The sequence below is a fragment of the Cupressus sempervirens genome, chromosome 11 (assembly GCF_028749045.1).
Source record: "Cupressus sempervirens isolate cs-2001-9-10 chromosome 11, ASM2874904v1, whole genome shotgun sequence".
Lineage (NCBI taxonomy): Eukaryota > Viridiplantae > Streptophyta > Pinopsida > Cupressales > Cupressaceae > Cupressus > Cupressus sempervirens.
The window spans coordinates 393,213,454-393,240,096 of record NC_143128.1 but is presented as its reverse complement, the minus strand read 5'-3'; the positions used below and the strand labels follow the sequence as shown (position 1 = coordinate 393,240,096).

At 37.2% G+C, this 26,643-nt stretch overlaps 1 protein-coding gene across 8 annotated transcripts in view; it reads right to left on the bottom strand.

Moving 5' to 3' along the window:
• PFC1 (Ribosomal RNA adenine dimethylase family protein) overlaps positions 1–25,530 on the bottom strand; it is a 273,740-nt gene extending 248,210 nt beyond the window's left edge. For 7 of the 8 annotated variants that reach the window (XR_016358614.1, XR_016358615.1, XM_089809468.1 and 4 more), the window contains exon 1: positions 25,135–25,469. Coding sequence is in view for 6 of the 8 variants with exons in the window: in XM_089809468.1 (XP_089665594.1) it covers positions 25,135–25,323 (189 nt within the window). In the remaining 2 variants the exon portion in view is untranslated. Of the gene's footprint in view, positions 1–25,134 lie in introns of all 8 variants that reach the window. The other variant, XM_089809466.1, reaches the window with a different exon arrangement.
• Positions 25,531–26,643: the final 1,113 nt, after the last annotated feature.

Genomic DNA, 26,643 nt, shown 5'->3' with positions numbered 1-26,643 from the left:
ACACTTTTGTCAGAGGAGATGCGAAGGAAGTCCTCTGAGGTGGCCAAAGAAGATCTCATTATACAAGGAAGGCCTAAGGACAAGAGCAAGAAGCGCACAAGCTCAAAGTCTCAAGAGAGATCCGCTACTCCCGGAAAGAAGTCCAAGGCAAAGTGTTGGAACAGAGGGCAGAAAAATCATATTTGGAAGGATTGTAAAGAGGAGAAAAATTAGAAGACGAAATATACTTCTGACACTGAATCATCTCAGAGTAACATTGATGCCTTTGTAGAAACCATGGCAGTGCCTGCGTCAGACAATGTATGGTTGGTTGATTTGGAAGCAGCATTCTGCATGACATCTCATAAAGGGTGGTTCTCAAAGTATGAGCCATACAATGGTGGAAAGGTGTTTCTGGCAAGCAATTCCACATAGGATATCACTGGAAGGGGAAGAGTCAAAATCTAATTCCCTGAAGGCAGAGTAAAGGGAATTGATGGAGTAGATCATATACCTAATCTGACTCGGAATTTTCTCTTTGTTAGCAAAGTGATGATGTCACAGTTTAGGGAACATTTGTTCATGATGGTTGCAAGATGACTAGAGGTTCTATTGTTTTAGCTAAAGGTGAACAGATTGGAACATTGTATATGTTAGATGTCAAGTCTGTATGTTGTAGTAGTGTCTTTGTAAAGTCAAATAAAACCTCTATGGCAACACATGGTGTGGACACTATGGAAGTTAAACTTCTTACTGAGAAAACAATGCTTTAGCATTACAAGCTTGGCCATATTGGTGAGAAAGGTATAAAAATCTCGAAGAATAAAAACTTGGTTGAGGGGTTGGTTGACTATAACCTTGAGTTCAATTTCTGCGAACATTGCATCTATGGAAAGCAAAACCATGTTCAATTTTATTCTAGTTCTCAAAAATCTTCTGGTCTATTGGACTATATTCACTCTAATATATTTGGTCTTATGGATGTTCCTTCTTTGTCTAAGTCAAGATATTATGTGTCATTCGTAGATGATTATTCAAGAATAACATTTGTTTATTTTTTGAAGAGTAAGTCAGAAGTCATTTTAAGGAATTGAAAAATCTTGTCAAAAATCAGACAAGGAGAAAGATTAAATGTTTAAGGACGGACCAACGGTGGCGAGTTTTGCAATACAAATTTTGACAAATTCTGTATAGATCATGGCATTAAGAGGCATAAGATGACACCTTAGACTCCACAACAGAATGGAATAGCAGAAAGGAAGAAACAATCTTTAATGAAGAGAGCAAGAAGCATGTTGGGTAGTGCTGGTTTGGAACAGAACTTTTGGGCTGAAGCAGTGGCTACGGCATATTACTTGTTGAACCGTTCTCCTACTGCAATGCTAGTTGACGAAGCATGGCTTGGTAAGAAGCCCTCGTTGAGACATTTGCACGCCTTCGGCTGTGAGGCGTATGCTGAAGTACTTGATGTGAATAGATCAAAGTTAGATAACAAAGCTATAAAATGCAACTTCATCAGCTACAACATTGGTGTGAAGGGATATAAACTATGGAACTCCCTCACTGAAAATGTGTTGTACAGCAAGAGTGTTATCTTCGTGAGACAAAACATGTTACAATAAATGAGACAAAGAAGACAAAAAAAGGAAAAGAAGAAATTCAAATCCCCTTAGCTTTTGAGCGAGAGATTTCTCAAACTCCAAATGAGCCTGAGAATGAGGACCCGAATGTGCCCGAGGATGAGGAGAGCTCGAGTAGTCATACAAGTTCATTAGAACATGATCGTGAACCTCATGAAGTTTCACCACACGAAGTGAGGAGATATACTCGGGAGAGATGACAACCCAATAGGTACAATTATTCACCAGTAAGATTTAATTACTCCATGTTGAATGTTAATTGTGCCTATGCTTTGCTTACGGATGTTAATGAGCCTAGGACTGTCAAAGAGGCGATTAATATGCCAGATTCAGATTATTGGTTGGATGCCATGAAGGATGAAATGAAGTCCTTGTGGAAAAATGGAACCTGGGATCTTGTACCCTTTTCTAAAGCTAGAAAGTCTGTGGGATATAAGTGGGTATTCAAGAAGTATGGTACATATGGTAGCATTAAGAAGTACAAGGCAAGATTGGTTGCAAAGGGGTATTCTCAAAAAGAAGGGATTGATTATGGTGAAATATTTTCTCCTGTAGCTAAGCTAACATCCATCAGATTTCTATTGACACTTACAATGGCACATGACTTTGAAATTGAACAGATGGATGTAATGACAGTGTTTCTTCATGGTGATCTTGAAGAAGAGATATATATGTCCCAACAGGAGTATTTTGTGGAAAAAGGTAAAGAGCATTTGGTATGTAATCTAAAGAAGTCTCTTCATGGTTTGAAACAATTACTCAAAATGAGATATCAAAAGTATGATACATATGTTTTATCTTTGGGTTTTATAGGATCTAAGTCTGATCACTATGGGTACTATAAAGTTGAGGGTGGTCGGATACTTATTATTGCTCTGTGTAGATGATATGTTGTTTATAGGCAATAGTAAGGGAATGATTTCAGAGTTAAAATCTCAATTGTCCTTAAAATTTGAAATGAAAGATTTAGGGCCAACAAAATTTATTCTGTAGATGGAAACCAAATGGGATAGGGTTGGCAGAATATTTTGGCTCAGCCGGACTAAATGTATTACCACTTTTCTAAAGTAGTTTAATATGATTGATTGCAAGAAACAAGTACTTCCAGTGTTACACAAAACAAAGCTATCAGTAACTGACAGTTCAAATTCTCCAAATGAGTTTGAAGACATGAAGCGAGTACTTATGCAAGTGTTGTTGGCAGCCTCATGTACACAATGGTCAGTACCAAACCAAACATTGCCCAAGCAGTGGGAGTATTGAGCTAGTTTATGGCAAATCCGGCAAAGCCAAATTGGGATGCCGCGAAAAGAGTTTTGAGATATCTGAAAGGTACACCAAAGTGTGCATTATGTTATCAAGGTAACTCAATTGGATCAAACAGATCAATTAGCATTCAAGGTTATGTGGATGCTAATTGGGCTAGGGACATTGACAGAAGAAGATCAACTAGTTGATATGTATTCATCATGAATAGCGGTGCTATTAGTTGGATGAGCAAACGGTAGAGTGTAGCCACATTATCGACAACTGAGGCAGAAAACATGGCATCCACTTGTACTTGTCAAGAAGCAGTTTGGCTTAAATGATTGTGTTCTAATGTTGGCTATGATGGAGGAAGAATTACAATTTTCTATGAAAATGTGCTATACATTTGGCAAAGAATCCTACTCTCAATGCCAGGACAAAACACATTGATGTACAATATCATTTTGTATGTGACATGGTTGCAGATGGAAAGGTAAATCTAGAAAAGCTTGGCACTCAGGAGAATGTTGCAAATGCATTAATAAAGTCAGTGAACACAATTAAGTTCAAATGGTGCACAAACTCGATGGGGCTTAAAGCCCTTGACTCTTGTTAGCCTTGTTGAGTAACTTTGTACTTTGTCAAGTGGGAAATTGTTGGAGTGAAAGTACGGTGAGCCTCATGGTACAGTAAGTCCAACGTATGATGGAGGTGAACTCATGGTACAGTGAGTCTGTCGTACAAGTTTGCATCATACGAAGTATGAATCTCCAAGACACAACTGCGTACAGTGAGGCATATTGTCGAGATTAAACCACATTAGCGTACGGTCAATGTTGCATGTATTATAGTTAATGTTTGTAGCTTATGTCGAATAATGTTTCATATAATTAACCTTATCAAATTATATATTGATGTCATATATATATATCTATTAGGATAAGTGTAATATTTATATATAAATATGATACATTAATATGTATTATATTTATAATGTTGTACTTATTATATCAACTTATTCTTACCTAAAATGTCCTAAACATATTGCATGGACCCACCTTATTGTGTCGTGTCATGCATTGACCTGTGCCAAATCAGTCATTGTTTATATTTGTTCCTCCATTGTCCTCGCGTATTGTTTATGACTTGGGAGGTTATTTCCTATCACCCTTTTTTATGGCAAGCCCCATTACTATTTTGTCTTACCCATTAGCAGGTGTTTATTCAAAGTTTCATGATTGGGTATGTCAAGTTTGTCGCACATGATTTGGTGTCCACATCAGCTTCATCGTTTCATGTGTTAATCCCAACTATCTTTCAATGCAACGGTTGAGTGAACAGTTGCATGTTGGGTCTCACCTCTTTATTTTATATCCTATATAATATGGGTAAGTCTGTTATGTTGAGATATACAATTTTTATTTTTTTCTTCTATCCCTTGCATACCCCAGTCTGCAAATATTCAGTCTTCTTGAACCATTCGGTGAGACCAATAATATACATAAACATACTCCTAAATGTTAATACCACACGAGAGAATATTTCACAATAGGAAATTAGAATTTCTATGTGAAAAATGGAATGAATTTACAATGAATGAGAGACCAAATAAAAAGGCCTCATGGAAGCTTGTATAACAAGCTGGAATGAGGTAGGAGATAAGGTTGACAACTAAGCACACATCCACAAGAGGTGGAAAAGATAAGTATGCTAAAGGGAACAAACTCCCATGTTGTCAACAACTAACCTCAACTACATGCGTTAACCTAAGTAAGCTTAAGTACATATATGTATTGCAATATTTAATCAAATTATGTTCAATTAATATATATATCAATTGTCCCCTAAAGTATCAAGATATAGAAGAAAACTTGAGAATTTATTATACTAAGGAAATCTAATCGCTAAAATTTAACATGGTATCAAAGACAGGTTAAGAGACGATCCTGATTAGACTTATCTAGTGCAATCAAGTTTTCTTAAATCCCACATTTGTCCAAATGGTGAACGGTATGAGGCTAAAAGACAAGCTCAAAGGTGATTTAGATTTTGCAGGATGGAAATTATGAATAAAATTAGCCTTGAAAGAGAACGGTTTAAAACAATTCATTAAAAAATCTGTACCACCACCCAAAAGAATTAATGAATTGGAGAAAAGGGAAAGTGACAACACCAAAGCCATGAAGTTAATTGTGGATGGTGTTAGAAACCATTTACTTCCAATCATCTCAGAGTTAGACACAGCACATGAAATGTTTAAAGCACTTCAAGAAATGTTTGAGATAGACAATACCGCTAGAATTCTAACTCTTAAAGACAATCTATCCAAAATTAAGATAAACAAAGGAGAATCCGTCAGTTCATATTTCATGAGGATAACAGAACTAAGGAACCAACTTTCTACGATTGGTCACATCTATGACAAGAAAGAATTAACCATGATCGCTCTAAAGGGACTGCCACCATCATGGAAAACTTTTAGACAAGGAGTATGTGCTCATTCCAAGCTTCCTAAACTTGTTCGACGAAAGGCTGATTGCATACAAGAGGAGGGCATGTTAATGTCTCAAGATGATACTTCTATTGGATGTGATGTTCAGGCTCTCACAACCCAAGTCGATAAAAAGAAGAAACCTAAATTCAAAGGGAAAAGGAAACATATGGATCACTCTAAAATACAGTGTTTAGATGTGACAACTATGGTCACTTAGCATCTCATTGCCATGATAGAGTGAAACATCAAGCAGCCTTCACCAAAGTCAATAATGCTGATATAGATCCAAAGAAATGTCCATTCTACAAGATTTTCATAATATCCATAACATGTGTGAAATATTGGACTAAGAGGGAGTTCTCTATTTTCATTATCATCTTCATCAAACTGTGAAATAAATGTGAAGCACTTTGAAAGTGAACTTGGCATGGTTACAATTTCTGAGATAGAGTCTTAGAATACCAAATTATTGTAATATTTTTTAATAAATCAAAAAATCACATTTATTTGTTTGTATTTTCAATATATACAATAAGTGTTATGTGCCTTGATCTTTTCTTCTGAGAATGCTATTGCAGGAAGAGGGAGTTAGATACTTCTTCAAAGGCAATCTTGAACGAAGAGCTCATATGATTGATATGCAGAGGGAGTTCAAAGTCTTTGTGAGTGACTATGATTTTCATGGGCCTACTCCCTATGTACATCATAAGCAAGTGATGACTTCCAAATGATGTAACTTGTACTTGCAAAAGTTATTAAAAGGTGACGATCTTACAATGACTTGATTTTCTATTATGATATGTTACAATGTCTACGCAGATCATAATAGATTATACCTTGTATGGTGGATATTTATATTGTAAGAATTATGAGAATGCATGTGCACATACCTTATAAACATTTTTGAGTATATGGTGAATGTTATGTGAATTGATGTTCTAGAGGCCATTATACAAAATACATGGTGAATATCATCATACAACTTGATATTCTAGAGGCCATTACTCACAGTACTTCGTGAATATCTTACATTTCATTTTGAAGGTTGTTACTCAAAGAATATTTGGTGAATATCATATATTGTTATTCTGGAAACCAATACTCAAATGTGATACCAAAATGGTGAATATTGTCATGTCCCCATTTTGGAGGTAATTTGATTTAATTAATTTAATTAATTAAGTTGTCCAAAATAATGAATATTTTATGAGGATGACTAATTAATTATTTTAATTAAATAAATAAGTGGTATTAAGTTAATTATTTATAAAGTTATCAAATAAATAAATATTAAAAGATAACTTTAGATTTAATTAATTTAATAAAGTGACTCGAATTATAAAATTATAAAGTCACTTAATAGATAAAATAAAATAATGTTCTAGAAGTTCTTGGAGAAAGTGGAGAAAAAGAATATATAGGCATGGAGGGCTCATTGTCTATCATCCAAGTTTATTTTCTCTATTGTGTCTACTCGAGCATTTGTGGAGCTTGAAGGCCTGCAAGTATTCAGCTTAATCATTGGGAACGATACTTCACAAGTGATTGCATAACTGAGGAGGTGAAAGATCCTCTGAAGGGTTGCCCTTTGGAAGTAGCACTCAGCCATTTCAAGTTGAGCTTAATTTGTATACTCAGACTTACTGGAGGGTTTGAGTTTTTGGTCGCAAGAGGGAAAAAAAAAAAAAAAAAAAGCAGATCCGAAAAAGTAATCTAAAAAAGCAAATCCGAAAAAACAAAGCGAAAAAGCAAATCCGAAAAAGCAAAGCGAAAAAGCAGATCCGAAAAAGCAAAGCGAAAAGACAGCATTAGTAAAAATTATTACAGCCATCTACAATCAGGTTCTTTTGGATATTTCATGCATTTTTCTTATCATTTAGATGCATATTAGAAGGCAAGGTTGTAGGTGAAAGTTTGTATCAAATTTAAGCATTATTCTTGCGGATGTAAGCCAAAAGTCTAAGCCATTTCATACTAGCATTGTAGTTGACATCATATGTGCAATAAAGGAGACATAAGTTGTTGGTCGGATATAGTTGTAATTGAATATGTATTTATCATTAATGATCAACTTATTAGTTTGCATGCCAATTGTTTGACAAAATGTCAATTGGCTGTAGGTTCTCTTTTTGGCATAAATAATGTTATAATTTTGCATACCAAGTGTTTATATTAATGCAACTTGGCTATAAGTGCATTAACGTCATCATAGGTTGCATCCAAAGTGTTTGTCATAATTACTATTTGCTGTAGCAGCATATTGCAAGTAGTTTTAATTACATATTTGCATTGAATATTGTCAAAATAAGTTGCACATTCATGTTAGGTCATTGTTTAGTCAATTTTGAGTCTTCTTGCAAAAAATTCTCATTGAAGAAAGAGTCATTAAAACAAACTGAAATACTATATCAGTCATATGACCCTTGTATGTAACGTGTTTGACAAAATTTCTCAGTTCAACATTAGAGGTTTTTAGAATCTATAACACAACGGTAAATTGTGAGCCTCTTATTAAAGGGGTCATTACAATGGTATCAAAGCGGTTTCCTACCAGCCTAACAAGGTTTATGCAGCCACCATTCAATTTAGTTTACAAAAGCAAAAACAAAAGGGCTCTATTTACACAGGGAACCAACACAGCTGAGAACATGGCTGATAGACATTCTCAAAACCCACCCAGAACTATGAGAGATGATGAGGCTTTACAACATCAGGATAGGCTTCTACAATCAATAGAGGCAAGTACACAGGCAATAATGGCTATGATGCAACATTTGATTGGGGAAAACAAGAAGGATGACAGGAGCATAGCAGGATTACAACATGGGAAAAGGACACGGTCTGGGACAACTGACAAACCCACACGTCCTACATTCAGGGAAGAAACTCCAGCACTCACACTTGATGCTATGGTAACAGATATTGCAATTGAACTCCGACAAGTGAGGAATGAGTGGAATTCATTACCAGCATATGTACAGGACGGATGGACATTTGACAGGTACCTGAACTACAGAGCTGCCATGCAAAAGCAGGCAAGTAAACACAATGAGTTGCAACAAGTCACCAAGAAGTTGACTAGATTTCTATTTGGTAGATTTTCTCACAGGGAAAATGACACAATTACCAGGAACTTGCATGAGGAGTTCGAGAATTTAGCTTACAGCCAGGCTGAGGTCTTAGATTCTACTCCGCCACAAGAGGAAGTGGTGAAGAATATTACACATATTGATAGTAACTATCAACTTGGTACTCAAGTGGAGACAGTTGTATACAGGTAGCCAGAGGGTGATGTCACAGGTACTCAGGTGTAATGACCCTTACTATAAAGGCCACTGAAACCCTCAAACTGGACTTAGGAATTTTGTCAAACAGTTGGCATGTAACCGAATAAGGCTGCAATATTACTAATTGTTGTACAACGAAACCTCAATATATAATGCCAATAATGTATGAACAACAATTCCAGATTATAACACTACCAATCTAAGAGATAGATGACAATATGAAACTCAAATATGAAGTCCAATGCAATTCTGATTTTATGACAGCAAATAGAACTGATTACAATGAGAGACTGTCACAACTATGCACTTCTAATACATCAAGCTCTTGACAATGCAATGTTATGACATGAACAATAACCCAGTTCAGATTTGGAATGCAAATGACGAAACTTTTACAACAGTTATTAATGACTGGAAATAACTATTTATGCAATGACAGTGCTGACTGTTCTAATCCATAACATGCAATATTTTGGCAATCAAAACTTCAGTTTGTGCACCTGGAATAGCTCCAATTTTGCCGGATATGAATGCTGAATTAATGCCACACGAAGACCTCACAATCTGCCCCAAACCGACTCACAAAATTGCTGCTGCTGCCCAACTGACAAGGCTGTACAGGTACGGCCTGGTACAGCTGCTAGATAAAAATATTGCAGCGTTTTTTTGTCACTCCAAAAGCAATAAATCTGGGCGCCTAGGGTTGCTGAATAACCCCCTAAAATATGAAATTCATTCGTCAAGCCAATTAGGAGTTATGAGCAAAAACGTGGGTCCAAACCCTGGACTGGCAGTCTGAAAATAATGCACAACTGTGTCTTCAAACCCTGTCAATCAATCCACAAATGCTAGGGCACAACTGAAACCCTTATTCCAACCAAAGTAAACCCTTATAACTGAATCTCAATGAAGTCCAAAAGAGATGGCTGAATTACCAACTCCTCAAATGCAACAATTCAGGTGATATTTCACACCCTCAATGTCGCCAATCCAAGGGAGTGATTCGTTCCCAAAGATCAAATAATAATTTGCAGACCCAAGAGACTACAAATTTGCTCCACAATGGAAGAAGTAGAAGAAATCTCAAATCCAAGCATGTCCAAAATGAGAGGCCCAGCCCTCTATTTATTCACTTTTCTAAGAAGTTGCTAGAACTTCTAGAAACATCCTTTATAAAATCTCATTATAATGCACTTTTTATAATAAAGTAATTTTATAAAATAAAAAGTGCACCTCAACTTAAAATTATAACATGTAGGCCCCAATAACACATAATAATAAAATATAACCTCTTAACACTTCTTCAAGACCAAGATATGACCATCTGATCCGCAGAATTGACTCTCTCTCCACACCATTTGCCTACGAGAGTCTGGAATAGACAAAATCCATGATCAATGTCATGTCGAACTAAAGAGGGGACATTAGAGTCCGCCCCTCCTGAAATTGTTTGGCCTCAAGCAATCTCAACGCCGGGTGCTGCAAAATAGCTTCCCCCTCCCAAGTAGCATCCTCAACAAGTAGATCTTTCCACTTAACCAAGTATTCTCTGATCACTCTTTTGCGAAGCTGCTTTTCTCTGCTCTCCAGGATGGATTCTAGCACTAAAATCAATTTTCCCTCATCGTCTAAAGGAGGTAATACTACGGAAGGCACCACATTCTGACCCAACGCCTTCTTGAGGCGGGACACATGAAACACATTGTGCACCCTGCTGTCTGCCGGAAGCTCCAACTCATAAGCCACCTCACCAATTCGCCTGATAACCCTGAATGGTCCGTAATAGCGTGGCTTGAGTTTCTCTGCACCAGTCTTCTTAAGAGTAGATTGCCTGTATGGCTGCAACATGAGGTAAACCATATCATCCACCTCAAAACTACGCTCAGTCCTCTTCTGGTCTGCATACTGCTTCTGCTGGTTCTAAGCTCTCGCAATATTATCTTTGAGAGTAGCAACTATATCCTTACTCTCCTGTAATAATTCTCCTGCACTGGGTACCCGACTGTCGCCCAACAACAAATCCAAGAAACTAGGTGCTTCATAACTGTAAAGTGCCATGAAGGGTGTCATCTATATAGTGATGTGATATGTAGTATTGTAACAATACTCGCAGAGATATATCCATCTGACCCAAGCTCACTACTGAGCTGCCACATAATTCCTTAAATACCTTTCCACCCATTTGTTCACAATCTCCGTCTGACCATCGGTTTGTGGGTGATAGCTAGTGCTGGGTGTAAGCTCCGTGCCACATAACCGGAATACCTCCTGCCAAAAATGACTCATGAAACGGCTATCCCTGTCACTCACAATGTTCCGAGGCAATCCGTGCAATCTGAAAACCTCCCGAAAGAAAACCTCTACCACCTGAGCTGCTGAGTGGATAGTGGTGATAGGAAAGAAATGAGCATATTTTGTTAATCTATCTACCACCACATAAATACAATCCCGCCCTTGTACCTTGGGCAAACCTGTGATAAAGTCCATGGAGATGCACTCCCACTTCCTGTTAGGGATTAGAAGTGGCTGTAGGAACCCTGCCGGATAGGTGTGTTCTTGTTTGTTTTGCTGGCAAACAAGACACTCTCGAACGTACTGCAAAACATCAGCTTTCAGCCCCTTCCAAGTGAACCGCTCTCGAACTGACCTGTAAGTCTTGAAGTACCCGGGATGGCCTGCTGTCGGTGAGTCATGAAATGCTCTCAAAATCAGTTGCTTAACCTTTGATCCTGGGACTAGGTAAATCCTGTTCTTGTAAATGATTAAATCACCTACAAGTGTGTATCTGGTATCAATCACTGTTCCCTCCACTATATCGGAGGCCCATGTATCCCTGGCATACTCTGCTATAATCAAGTGTCGCCAATCCTCTGATATCTGAACCATAAGAGTGAGGTGTGGCCTTCGAGAAAGAGCATCTGCAACAACATTCTGAGTTCCCTTGACATATGAGATGTCAAAATCATATGCCTGCAACTTACTTACCCACTTTTGCTGGCGATCATTCAGGTCCCGCTGTCCCAAGAAATGCCTCAAACTATTATGATCAGTTTTAATACAAAACTTGCTACCCACAAGATATTGTCTGAATTTGGCCAAAGCATGCATGATGGCCAACATCTCCTTATCATATATACTGAATGAACGCTCGGGGCCTCTGAGCTTCCTGCTCTCATAAGCTATGGGGTGCTTATTCTGCATAAGTACAGCACCTACTCCCTCTCCAGATGCATCACATTGAAGCTCAAATGGCTTCGTGAAATCAGGTAATGCTAGAACTGGGCACGTAGTCATTATCTCCTTAAATCTCATAAAACAGTCCTGTGCCTTCTGAGTCCACACAAATTCCCCTTTTTTCAGTAGATCTGTCATGGGAGCTGCATGTCGTGAGTAGCCACTGACAAACCTACGATAGAAACCACATAAACCAAAGAACCCCCTCAACTGTGTAAGGTTCTCTGGTGGAGGCCAATCAACAATAGCGCGAATCTTTTCAGGATCCATCCGCACTCCATCTGCACTAATAATGTGTCCCAAATATAATAGCTCGGTCATCCCTAAGTCACATTTGGACTCTTTTGCATACAAGGACTCCTTCTGTAAAATGCTCAACACTGTCTCCAAATGCTCTAGATGCTCCTGCCATGATCGGCTATAGATCAAAATGTCATCAAAAAATACCAGCACGAATTTCCTCAACTGATGGTGGAAAACTCTGTTCATAGTGGACTGGAAAGTGGCAGGTGCATTGGTCAGGCCAAAAGGCATGACTACAAACTCAAAGTGCCCACTATGACATCTGAAAGCAGTTTTCTCAATATCCTGTTCACGGACTCTGATCTAGTGATATCCTGATCTCAAATCAATTTTCGTGAAATAACAAGCCCCATGCAATTCATCTATCAACTCATCAATGCGAGGAATGGGATACCTGTTCTTAATGGTTCTCTTATTTAATTCCCTGTAATCAACACACATCCGAAGAGTTCCATCCTTCTTTTTTACCAAAACAACAGAAGATGCAAAAGGTGACTTACTTGGTCGGATGTGCCCCATAGCTAGCAACTCCTCGATGGTCCTTTCGATCTCATCCTTGAGTCACTTTGGGTGTCGATATGGTGTGATCATGATAGGCTTAGCACCTTCCTCCAGCTCAATAACATGCTCAATGCTTCTGTCCGGTGGCCTGCCTGGTGGAATCTCACTGAATACCTTTTCGTACTTAATCCTCAATTTCTGAATATCAGGATGATATTCCGTCTTATGTTGCTCCTCCTGTGTAGGTGTCAAAGTACAAACTGCTGCCCACTCTATATCATTATGCCTAGTTAATCTCTCCAGCCGCCTAAATGAGATAGTCCTGATGTCTCCATTACGGATAGCCTTAAGCACATGAGTTCTACCATTCACTTCGAATTGTATCTCCATATCCTCTAGTCTCAGGGTAACCACCTTCAATGAATGTAGCCACTGCATTCCAAGTACTATATCCATGTCACCCATGTTGACCACATGATAGTCCGCCTTAAACTCATAGTTGTTCAAGCGCAAAGGTAGGTCTCGTACCATCCTGTCACAACGAAGAGTGTATCCATCAGCTACCTTGACTCTTAGTCCCACGAACTCCTCAGTAATGAGTCCACGCTTCTCCACGAATCGTGCATCAATGAAATTATGTGTGGCACCTGTGTCCAATAATGTAATAACCTTCTACCCAGCCAAAACTCCCCGAAGTCTGAAAGATCCCTCTCTCTGGATACTAGACAGTCGTGCTTCCTGTAAATGTAGCTCTGTTCCCTGCTGTCGCCCTGCACTGTCTATCTCCTGCTCTCCCTTTGCTTCATCAGGATCTTCATCATGATGTTCTGAACTATCTGAATCTGAGCCTTCGTAATAAGCCCACATTGCTCGGTTGGTCTTCCCTTTTGGCCTCATAGGACAGTCATGACTATACTCATACGGGCCTTTGCAATAGAAGCATAGCTTCTTCCTACGCAAGTCATTAAGTGTCTCCTTGTCCAACCTCTTACTTTCCTCCTTAGGTAGTTGTGCCTCTCTATGAAAGGGTTTCCTGTCCCTATCTTTTCCTGAAGGGAAACTCTTTGCCTGGAATTTATTTTTAGAAGCTGAAGAGGAATCCATGTCACGAGCTTTCTTAATGGCTTCCTGCAAAGTGGGAGGGTTGAGAGCTTTAATCCACCCTTTCAACGGATCAACTAGCCCATCCATAAATAAAACCAATAGCCTCCGTCAGATACATCTAATACTAACACTGCAAGTTTCTGAAATTCTGAAATGTATGTTTCCAATGATCCCCATTGTTTAAGCTGAGCTAACTCCTTGAAATGGAGTTCTGGATCCTTCTTATCAAAACGTTCAATCAGTCTCTCCGTAAACTCCACATATGAGGTAATGTGTGCATGACCCATAGTGATCATACCATGATGCCACCACTCGTGTGCTAACCCACCCAGGTGAATTGCTGCATACTTAATAGCTTCTTCCTCAGACATAGGGTTCAATTGAAAGTATGTGTCAAGTTTTTGAACCCAAGCTCTTGCTGTAGACTTCCCCGAGCCATCATAATATGGTAACTGAAGTTTCCCTACTTTCTTTTGTAGCTCATAGCTTTGAGTCCTGTCATGTCCACGGGGCATATGCTTCATCCGCACATCCATATACTCTCTAAAGGTGATTGCAGCTGTAAAATCTAGACCTCCTGCTTCCCAATCTCTCCTCAGCTGATCCTGTATGTCAGTGATCTGGGGTTCTGGTACTGGCTGCTCTGGAGCTCTAGGAAGGAACGTGGGAATCATAGGTCTCGAACTCACTGTCCTAGCTTGCTGGGGTGCATGACCGAAATTGTTCCAAATTTGTTCACCTCCATTATGTATCCCATCCTGATTATTCCCATTCTGATTGTTACCATTCTGATTATTTCCTCCACCTATGTTAGCGTTCAACCCCATTTGACGAGCCATCATCTGCATCATAAGCTCCATTCTCTGATTCTGTTCCTGTGCTCTTTGTTCGGCTAATCGCTGTCCCTGTGCCAAGGTGTCTAATAACTGTAAAAATCTTTCCTCTCGCTGATCTGGACCGGCATTCCCGCCTCTATCCATATTGTAGTCGTAGTCTTGATTAAAGAATACCTCCCCTGTGTCTGTATGACTGGATTCTATGTCCACCTGTACAAATGAGCTAGACTGTTCACTCTGCAGGTCTGAAATCCTATCTTGTCTTGCTTTGGTATTGCGGAAATTATAAAGCCTCTGTCGCATGCTCAAACATAAATGTTCTGATTTTAGTGTTTTGACATTTCGTCAAACACTTTCCCTCCTATCCAGCTGTTCCAAATTCCCTATAAGACCTCCACAGGATGGCAGGACTTATAGCTCTGATACCACTGTAATGACCCTTACTATAAAGGCCACTGAAACCCTCAAACTGGACTTAGGAATTTTGTCAAACAGTTGGCATGTAACCGAATAAGGCTGCAATATTACTAATTGTTGTACAACGAAACCTCAATATATGATGCCAATAATGTATGAACAACAATTCCAGATTATAACACTACCAATCTAAGAGATAGATAACAATATGAAACTCAAATATGAAGTCCAATGCAATTCTGATTTTATGACAGCAAATAGAACTGATTACAATGAGAGACTGTCACAACTATGCACTTCTAATACATCAAGCTCTTGACAATGCAATGTTATGACATGAACAATAACCCAGTTCAGATTTGGAATGCAAATGACGAAACTTTTACAACAGTTATTAATGACTGGAAATAACTATTTATGCAATGACAGTGCTGACTGTTCTAATCCATAACATGCAATATTTTGGCAATCAAAACTTTAGTTTGTGCACCTGGAATAGCTCCAATTTTGCCGGATATGAATGCTGAATTAATGCCACACGAAGACCTCACAATCTGCCCCAAACCGACTCACAAAATTGCTGTTGCTGCCCAACTGACAGAGCCGTATAGGTACGGCCTGGTACGGCTGCTAGATAAAAATATTGCAGCGTTTTTTTGTCACTCCAAAAGCAATAAATCTGGCGCCTAGGGTTGCTGAATAACCTCCTAAAATATGAAATTCATCCGTCAAGCCAATTAGGAGTTATGAGCAAAAACGTGGGTCCAAACCCTGGACTGGCAGTCTGAAAATAATGCACAACTGTGTCTTCAAACCCTGTCAATCAATCCACAAATGCTAGGGCACAATTGAAACCCTTATTCCAACCAAAGTAAACCCTTATAACTGAATCTCAATGAAGTCCAAAAGAGATGGCTGAATTACCAACTCCTCAAATGCAACAATTCAGGTGATATTTCACACCCTCAAAGTCGCCAATCCAAAGGAGTGATTCGTTCCCAAAGATCAAATAATAATTTGCAGACCCAAGAGACTACAAATTTGCTCCACAATGGAAGAAGTAGAAGAAATCTCAAATCCAAGCATGTCCAAAATGAGAGGCCCAGCCCTCTATTTATTCACTTTTGTAAGAAGTTGCTAGAACTTCTAGAAACATCCTTTATAAAATCTCATTATAATGCACTTTTTCTAGAACTTCTAGAAACATCCTTTATAAAATCTCATTATAATGCACTTTTTATAATAAAGTAATTTTATAAAATAAAAAATGCAACTCAACTTAAAATTATAACATGTAGGCCCCAATAACACATAATAATAAAATATAACCTCTTAACACTTCTTTAAGAGCAAGATATGACCATCTGATCCGCAGAATTGACTCTCTCTCCACACCATTTGCCTACGAGAGTCTGGAATAGGCAAAATCCATGATCAATGTCATGTCGAACTAAAGAGGGGACATTACATCAGGATGATTTGGTTACGACAGGTAGTCACTACAATGTAGAGGGTTCAGATGATGATTTTGAGGATGTTGTGCATGATGGTGAGATAGCTGGTAGAGATGAGCAGACATTGAGTATTCATGACTTCGCTAAGAGGGAGTACCAGGCACATTTGGATGCTTAGTCACATGAGGTTGAGGCTGGTAATGCTTCGCATGATTTGTCCAGCCAGCTGAAGGTGAGTGAAGACAGTATTGTGACTTCATTATCTCATCATGACAGGATGCGGGATATGATAGAGGATCACATCCGAGTGATTCAATTACAAGGCAGACATAAGGGAGTTCAGGCAGAGTCTTCTTGTGTTGACTTCCAGGCGATTAGGGAAGGAATGGGAATGATGAAGTTGAGTTATTTACATCTTCTATCAGATCGTGACCATCTTTTTAGCCTTGTCGAAGACTATTCAGATGCCTTGAGGAGGAAGGAGGAGGAAGTTGACAGGCTTTCTCGCGAGCTTGAGGACACTCGAGCTTCTTTGGTGAATACTCCATAGGCATTACAGGTTTTGGAGAGACATGGGGATGAGCATGGCGTGGAGTTGAGTTTAGTTTCATCTTGCACACCTGAAACTCAGCTTTCTGCGGCGGCGAATCATATGTGGTCATTGATAATGTTGTGAGTTCATCTTGCATTCACATCCAGGATACAAGGACAGTGTCAGACAGATTTGTGGAGTTAGTTGGTATTAGTCATATTACTCAGGTGAGGAGTTTGCTTGAGTTACCAGTTGATTCTAGTTTACAAATATGGACTCGAGATTGTTATATTGGCATTTGGGATTCAATTGACTGGAGATCTTTATCACTTTTTGGTAGCAGTGATTGTTTGGGTGCTATCATGGATTTGATTAGCAGATTGCACGGTGTTGTTTTTTCTTGTGCCAGCAGCTTGTCCGATGTTGGTATTAGTTTTTATACACCGGTGTTGGGCTTTGTTCATATATCTAGTGGACCATTCTTGTTGGAATGTGGTGATGATCTTTCATATTTGGTAGTATATACAGATGAGTCCCAGGATTATACTGGCATTGATGACATCCAGGAGGATGTAGTGGGCAGTTTTGAGGACTTAGTTTCCTTGGCAATTTCTTTTGGTACAGAGGAGTTGGACAGCGGTGCTATAGTTTTTGATACTCCGTATTTTGATATGAGCTTTGGAGTTGATTCACAAGATATGAATGGTAATACTCTAGAGACCAGTAACTTTGAGGATACTCCTTTGGACAGTGCGTCAGAAGAGGATTGTAGGAGACAATCTAGCCAACGCCATCATGTGTCTAGTCAGCTAAGAATTAGTGAGCGAGATATTGCTATCACTTGCCAGCATTTCGATGTTGCTCGTCAATTGTTAGCAATTTATGCATGGGGTTCTCCTACTAGTGATGAGCAGGGAGGCTGTTATCTTTCCTTGACAGAGATCCACTCTTTATGGGAGGCTATCCGGATTCTGAGACAAAATTATATGCAGTTAGTAGCCGATAAAGATTATCTTATGGAGTGGGGCAGTACAGCATATGATGCATTGTTGGTCAAGGAAGATGAGGTGAGTGAGCTTAATTAGCAACTCGTGGTGACTTCTAAGATTCTTGAGAGTACACAGTTGGCTCTCGAGGAATCATAGTTTCATTTGGTTGAGGTGACCATGGAGTTAGAGCGACTGTAGTCTTTATCGGATTCTGTACAGTCACAAGTTGTGATGTCTGGTGATTCGAGGATGTCCATGGTCGAGATTGTCAAAGGCAGTGGAGATGGGGATGCATCCATCCTTAATACTAGCATTGGCATATCGGGTTCTCTTCCACAGGGTTCAGGTTCAATTGAATTGGGTGTTGCAGCAGATTGTTGTAGTATGCCTGACATGGTGGTGGTCTCTACTATTGATGGCATGGAGACTAGTAATGTTGTATCAAAGATCATGTGTGATGTTGATAAGCCGGCAGTTGGCATGGTTCCTACTAGCGATACTACTCCTTTGGCAATGTCTTTAGAGGTAGTAGTCAGTTCGGGCTTGGTTAGTGATCGGTTGCAGTTAGTTTCATCTGTATTGCAATCTAAGCCACTAACTGAGATTGGTGCATTCTATCGACATTACACTGTGAGGTATGGTCATCAATTTACCTTTGATGACCATGTTGATGAGATGATGATACAAAGATGTACTTTAGTTCCTAGTGCTTGTCATCAGTTATGGGATGGTTTGACGCCATGGGATGAGAGTTGCGATGGGCATGACATGGCGATAGGTTTTGCGGTTGACAGCTTGATAGTACATGACTTAGAGCAGGAGTTTGGGAGTAATGCTTCAGCGGTTGCTATTGATTCTACTCCTTTGGCTATGTCATCTCTTCACTTAGCTAGCGATCAGTTGCGGTGGGTTGCATCACCTGTGCATGGCGAGCTGTCGCCTGAGGCTGGTTCTTTTAATTAGCATTATATTGCAAGGTATGTTCATCAGTTTGCATTCGATCCATGTGTTGAAGAGTTGATGGCAGGCCGACTTGGTTTGGGTTCTATTTCTTGCTATTTATCTTGTGATGTATACTCACCATCAACAGTGCATGGGAGTTATGGTTATGAGACAGTAGCTGGTGATTTGCAAAGTTGTGTTGATTGTAGTAGGTGTACGGTATGTGGATTCTCCGTACTTGGTGCAGTTTTATTCGGGAGTGTTCACCATTGTGACAGAGTTGGATGGTACATCCCGCATAGGTCAGTGGGATGCGTTGATGGTATTTACTGTGTTGGCAATTTGGGATGTCCACTCTACTTGGGTTCTGTTATTTTGGGAGTTTGTGTCTCATGGGTTCCTGACTATGGCAGTAGTGGATTTGAAGTTTAGTTGAGCAGTGATTCATGCTTCATTCATGGATTCTTCTTGGTTATATTGCAGAGGATATTGCAGGAGCCTGTGTTGATTGACAGCAGTATAGTTCATGACTACATTTGGAATCCAGGTGGATTGATTGGTTTATTGTTCAGCCATTGCTTGGGGACAAGCAATTTCAAGAAGGGCGGATTGTCATGTCTCCATTTTGGAGGTAATTTGATTTAATTAATTTAATTAATTAAGTTGTCCAAAATAATGAATATTTTATGAGGATGACTAATTAATTATTTTAATTAAATAAATAAGTGGTATTAAGTTAATTATTTATAAAGTTATCAAATAAATAAATATTTTAAAATAACTTTATATTTAATTAATTTAATAAAGTGACTTGAATTATAAAATATTTTATAAAGTTACTTAATAGATAAAATAAAATAATGTTCTAAAAGTTTCTGGAAAAAGTGGAGAAAAAGAATATATAGGCATGGAGGGCTCATTGTCTATCATCCAAGTTCATTTTCTCTATTGTGTCTACTTGAGCATTTGTGGAGCTTAAAGGCCTGCAAGTATTCAGCTTAATCATTGGGAACGATACCTCCCAAGTGATTGCATAACTGAGGAGGTGAAAGATCCTCTGAAGGGTTGCCCTTTGGAAGTGGCACTCAACCATTTCAAGTTAATCTTAATCTGTATACTCAGACTTACTTGAGGGTTTGAGTTTTTGGTTGCAAGAGAAAAAAAAAAAAGCAGATTCGAAAAAGAAAAGCGAAAAAGTAGATTCGAAAAAGCAAAAAAAAAAGGCAGCATTAGTAAAAATTATTACAGCCATCTGCAATCAGGTTTCTTTGGATATTTCATACAATTTTCTTATCATTTAGATGCATATTAGAAGACAAGGCTGTAGGTGAAAGTTTGTATCAGATTTAAGCATTATTATTGCGGATGTAAGCCAAGAGTCTTGGCCATTTCATGCTAGCATTGTAGTTGACATTATATGTGCAATAAAGGAGACATAAGTTGTTGGTCTGATATAGTTGTAATTGAATATGTATTTATCATTCATGATCAGCTTATTAGTTTGCATGCCAATTGTTTGACAAAATGTCAATTGGTTGTAGGTTCTCTTTTTGGCATAAATAATGTTATAATTTTGCATACCAAGTGTTTGTATTAATGCCACTTGGCTATAAGTGCATTAACGCCATCATAAGTTGCATCCAAAGTGTTTGTCATAATTACTATTTGCCGTAGCAGCATATTGCAAGTAGTTTTAGTTATATATTTGCATTGAATATTGTCGAAATAAATTGCACATTCATGTTAGGTCATTGTTTAGTCAATTTTGAGTCTTTTTGCAAAAAATTCTCGTAGAAAAAAGAGTCATTAAAGCAAACTGAAATACTATATCAATCATATGACCCTTGTATGTAAGTGTTTGACAAAATTTCTCAGTTCAGCATTAGAGGTTTTTAGTGGCCTATTGGTAGGGGTCACTACAAATATCATATGCTGATATTCTAAAGACCATTGTCTTATTAAGTACATGGTGAATACCAAGTGTTGATAATTTGAAGACCATTATTCAGAGCTTTGGTGAATATTATATGTTCATATTCTGAAGGCCAATACTCACGTGATATCAAAATGATGGAAATCTAGTGTCATTCTCATTCTAACCAATGACGTAATATCTGTCTTGTATTTATCCTCCCTAGCTAAGAGGAAGTGTTAATGTTTGTAGCTTATGTCAGATAATGTTTCATATAATTAACCTTATCAATTTATATATTGATGTCATATACATATATATATATATATATATATATATATATATATATATATATATATATATATATATATATATATATATATATATATATATATAATAGTATAAGCGTAATATTTATATATAAATATGATACATTATATATATTATATGGACCCACCTTATAATGTTGTACTTATTATATCAACTTATTCTTACCTAAATATTATATTTATAATGTTGTACTTATTATATCAACTTATTCTTACCTAAAATGTCCTAACCATATTGCATGGACCCACCTTATTGTGTCATGTCATGCATTGGTCTGTGTGAAATCAGTCATTGTATATATTTGTTCCTCCATTGTCCTCACCTATTGTTTATGACTTGGGAGGTTATTTCCTATCACCTTTTTTTTATGGCAAGCCCCATTACTATTTTGTCTTACCCATTGGCAGGTGTTAATTCAAAGTGACATGATTGAGTATGTCAAGTTTGAAGCACGTGATTGGGTGTTCACGTCAGCTTCATCGTTTCATGTGCTAATTCCTACTATCTTTCAATGCGAAAATTGGGTGAACAGTTGCATGTTGGGTCTCACCTCTTTATTTTATGTCATATATAATATGGGTAAGTCTGTCATGTTGAGATATACAATTTTTTTTCTCTTCTATCCCTTGCATACCACGGTCTGCTAATATTCAGTCTTCTTGAACCATTCAGTGGAAACAATAATATACATAAACATATTCCTAAGTGTTAGGATATGTATTGCCATATTTAATCAAATTATGTTCAACTATCAGTTATATATATATACATATATATATATATATATATATATATATATATATATATATGTATATATATGTATATATATATATATATATATGTATATATATGTATATATATATCAGTTGAACCCTAAAGTATCAAGATATAGAAGGAAACTTGAGAATTTATTATACTAAATAAATCTTATCTTTAAAATTTAACAATTACAATATTAGATAGTTTCTATTTAATCTCTTTTTTGTCTTTTTCTAATGGTCACTCTTTTTATAATGTTTCCATAAACTCTTTCTGTTCATTATGGAAACTTTCTTTTTCATTATTTTTCACTCTACAAGAATGTTTCTATTTCCTCTCTCCTATTCGTTATAGAAACATTATCTTGTATCTTGTATTCATAATCTTTGTTTAATAACACATTTATTATTTTACCATAACATGGTATTAGAGCAAATCCCTGCCCTCTTCGAAAAAAATTAATTTCATTTTGAAATTATTAGTTCAAAATTTTTGAAATATTTGCCAAAGTGTGTTCAAAATTTGCATCTTTTTTCCTCCAAACTCATGCCAGACTATTTTTTGGGTGTATTGTTTTTTCGTGCCTCGATTTTCAAGCTAGTGGATTCAAAATCTAATTTCAGATTCTTTGTGGGTTTTTCGAGCTCTTGTCTGAGTGTCTTCAATTTTTTTGGGTCTTTCGTCAATTTGTCTCGAACTTTTCGCCATCTCATATTTTTCACACTTGTTCATTGAAAAACGTGCAATGGTATGTTTGACCAATCTCATGTTGGAAGGTAGTCAGTGTTTCAATGAAAAGAACTACTGCACGTGGAAGTAGAAAATGATGATGATCTTTGAGTACCAACGCCTTGAGGCATTTGTTCTAGGTACCGAGACTCGTCCTACCACAGTTAATGCTACTCAAGAGAAGTTTGATGAGCGTAATCGTGAAGCGGTTATGTTTATTAAGCTTTCAGTTACTGATAATCAGCTACATCAAGTGTCGTTTGGCAAGACAGCTATAGAGATCTGGACAGCACTAAAGGATCTCTATGAGACATCTTATAAAAACAGAGCCTTCTTTCCTAAAGAATCAGCTATTCTCTATTATTATGGATGAGCATGTGTCCTTACAGGAACATCTCCTAAAGATTAAGGACATAAAAGAACAACTTGAGGCCATTGGCTATACTATGGAGGAAGAGGATATGGTGGTCATTACTCTGAAAAGCCTACCACCGTCCTATGAGCACTTTATTGAGATGCTCAACATTACTGCAGCTAATGTTGAACTAAAGTTCTCAGCTCTGTGCACCAAACTTCTACAGCAAGATTGTTGGAAACAACAGTTTGGTAATAGTGCTCTTTCGTCCTCCTCTGAACAAGTGTTTTCAGCCCAATCCTTTAACAAGGATAAAGGCCCATCTCAGTCATCCACTCAATCTCATAATAGCTTCAAGAAGAAGCAAATCCGATACGACTATTGCCACAAATTTGGTCATGTGATTCCCGATTGCAGGACTCGCATTGCTTCTGACCAGCGAAAGCAGGGAGGGTCTTAGCCACAAGCCAACATTGCAGAACATGCACACCTCTCTGATCAACTCGAGGCTGCCTTTTACGCTTTTTGAAGACATGCAAATTTTTGTTATTGGAAGATAGGTTGACCATTAAGGGAGGGTATTACGATATTAGATTGTTTCTATTTAGTCTCTAATCCATCTTTTTCTAATGGTCACTCTTTTTGTAATGTTTCCATAAACAATATGCGAAGTCTCAGTACGATGAAGTGGTATGGCAAGGTTTGTACAATGAACCCGATATGAGTATCACATTTTGGTACAATATGGTGTTAGTTGTGGTACAATGCTAGTGTGGTGATGATGTACGGTGATGCCTATGGATTAGTGTCCTCCGTGTCGTGATGCCCACACAGTTCTATAGTGACTAGTGGTTGGATGAATGAAAGTTGGTTGACTGCTCTATAAAGTGATAATTGACGTACCAAGTTTTGTAACAAATTGCAGTGTGCATAAATGGTTGCAGGATTTGTCAGGAATCTGAGTCTGTACAAAAACCCAGAGTTCGTTATATGTAAAATTGTTTACTGTAATGCAAAAGGTTGCTCGGATTTTTGGGCAGTGGGTTTTTTTCGAAAGAGTTTCCCCCATAAAATTTGTTGTCTCTTTTGAGTATCTTGTGAGCTTAGTACTTTCATATATTTTCGAGCTTAGTACTTTCCTATTTTTGTTTCCTTCCATTTACACTTGCTTTTTTTTGGCCGCATCTTAGCTTTCGTTACACCTAGCTCCTCGCTGTTATATCTGATGGCCATGATTTTACAAGATATTTAATACTATGGATATTGCTGTGATAGGACTTTATTCCACATTAAGGCAGGGATCCCATGGGAGGGGCTTGGGCTCTATTTTTGTGGAGCGGGTGGCTCCATGGTAATATTTTAGAGGGGGCTAAAGCTTTAATTGCAATCTTTTCCTACAAAATAGGAGCCCCGGATTTTTAGCCCTCTCAATTTGAGCGGGTGAAAATGGGGTGGGGCTAGATTTAGCCCCACCAGCTTAGGGAAGATTTCTGCCATTTGTCAAACCTACTCTTCATTTTCCCACCAAAATCAAATAATACTACTACACAAATTTATGGAGAAATGTTTTTTTTTTTTTTTCAAAATTCATGAGACAATCATCTTCCTTGAATTTAGGGGCTAATTTTTAAAGCGGATTCATATACAAATCCATAGGACCACTTCCATTTTTAAATATGCCTAAAAAATCTCAGCGGCACCTACTTTTAAGGAAGCGGGTGCCCATGGGACCCCAGCCTAATAATATCTCTTTCTAGAAGCGTATCTATGGTTCAAACTGAAACAGAACAGCAGCAATCCCATTTGCAGTGTTTTAAAATTTATCATTGTGATATTTAGGGCAGGATAGCTTATTTTATCTACAGATATGGAGCTTCACTAAGTCCAAATGCCTTGGTTTGAAAAGATAAAGAAGGGATTTTCTTAATTTGGACACGTTTGAAGAGTATAAAATTTGAACCCATGTTGAGAAAACTGCTAAACACTAGCAACGGCTTCGGAGTGTATTACATAGTTTAGGACAGTATGGAGCAAAACATCATTTGAATGAAATAGTGATTACACAAAAGATTCAGGCAGGCACACACACCTGGCCTAATGACTTTCTAGGGAATCGACCTCGCGACTGCAGTGCTTTGAGAGTGGAATGGTAATCATCTTCGCCCTTCACCCGGGCGTTGCATCTAATGTTTAACATACTCATGCTCATGCTCTTGCTATTCCATTTCCACGGTGTAATTTTCCACGAAGGGCGATGGCATAGTGATGCTGAATTCATGCTTCAAATTTCAATGGTAACCCAACTTACTGTCTGGCCTTGAGTTTGCATGGCGGGCGTAAATTTATCAGACTGTTGGCATCGCAGAAGTAGAAACAGATATTTGACCATATTATCGAGAAAGTTTATCTATTTTGTATGATAAATGAAAAAATTTAACAACTGCACGGGACAGAGCACTCGAAAATTGTTGAGAATGTTGTTTATGGTTTTCTTAGATTGATAGTAAGATATTATTATTAGTTCGTGCTATTGGGGAATATTTATGGATTCATGTTATCAAATAAAAAATTTAAAAGATTATATGGAATTTCAAATGTTTATATTTTTTAATTTTTTATTATTTTATAAATCACATTTTTTCATTATTATATTGGTACAGGAGAATAATAATTTTCTTCAAAAAAAATACAAATATTTTCTAACAACTTCACCATGCATTAATTACAACTTTATATTTTCTACATAGTGACAAGTTGATAAGATTTTTTTCCAATCATTTTATCTTCCACCTCAGACAACATATCTAATCAATATTAATAATCACAATCTAATTTTCTTACCAAGTTTAAATATAGAGTTAAATATTTTTTATTTCTTATTTTAAATATATTTATTATTAGTTTTACAATGATGTTTATTAGTTCCTGCCAACGGCAGGATACTTACGCATTGATCAGATGCAAATAACTTTTTCATCCAACCAATAGCATTCAAAGATTTATTTTGCTTATAAACAAATTTGTAATGTTGACACATTTATCTATGATTTTAAAATATGAAAAAAGCTAATTATCTTTATTGCGATTGGTTGAGAGTAAAAATAATGAGTAAAATTAATTTTCATTACATATAAATATAGAATTTTCAAACACTTTGCAAATACAGTGATTTATAAGAACTCTATCAATGCATTAATTACAACTTTATCTTTTTTCACATTTGTGACAAGTAGATTAACTTTTTTTAAAACAACCATTTCTATCTTCCACCTCACAAATGAATGTTTAATCAAATATTAATTATCACTATCTATTTTTCTTACCATATAAATATTTTAATCAAATATAGAGTTAAATATTATATCTTTGCATTTGAATTTCTATTTTTTTAAAAACTTTGATTTTTTAATAAAATACTTAAATTATTACTATTATTTTACTTTTATAAAAATAAATTAAACAATATTATTTTTAAATTATATTTTATAATAGTGTTTTTAATGTGTATAATTGATAAGTGTTACAATTTAAAAATTATATCATTTATTATTTTTATTTTTATTTTTTTAAACAATTTATCATTTAGTTTAGATATATT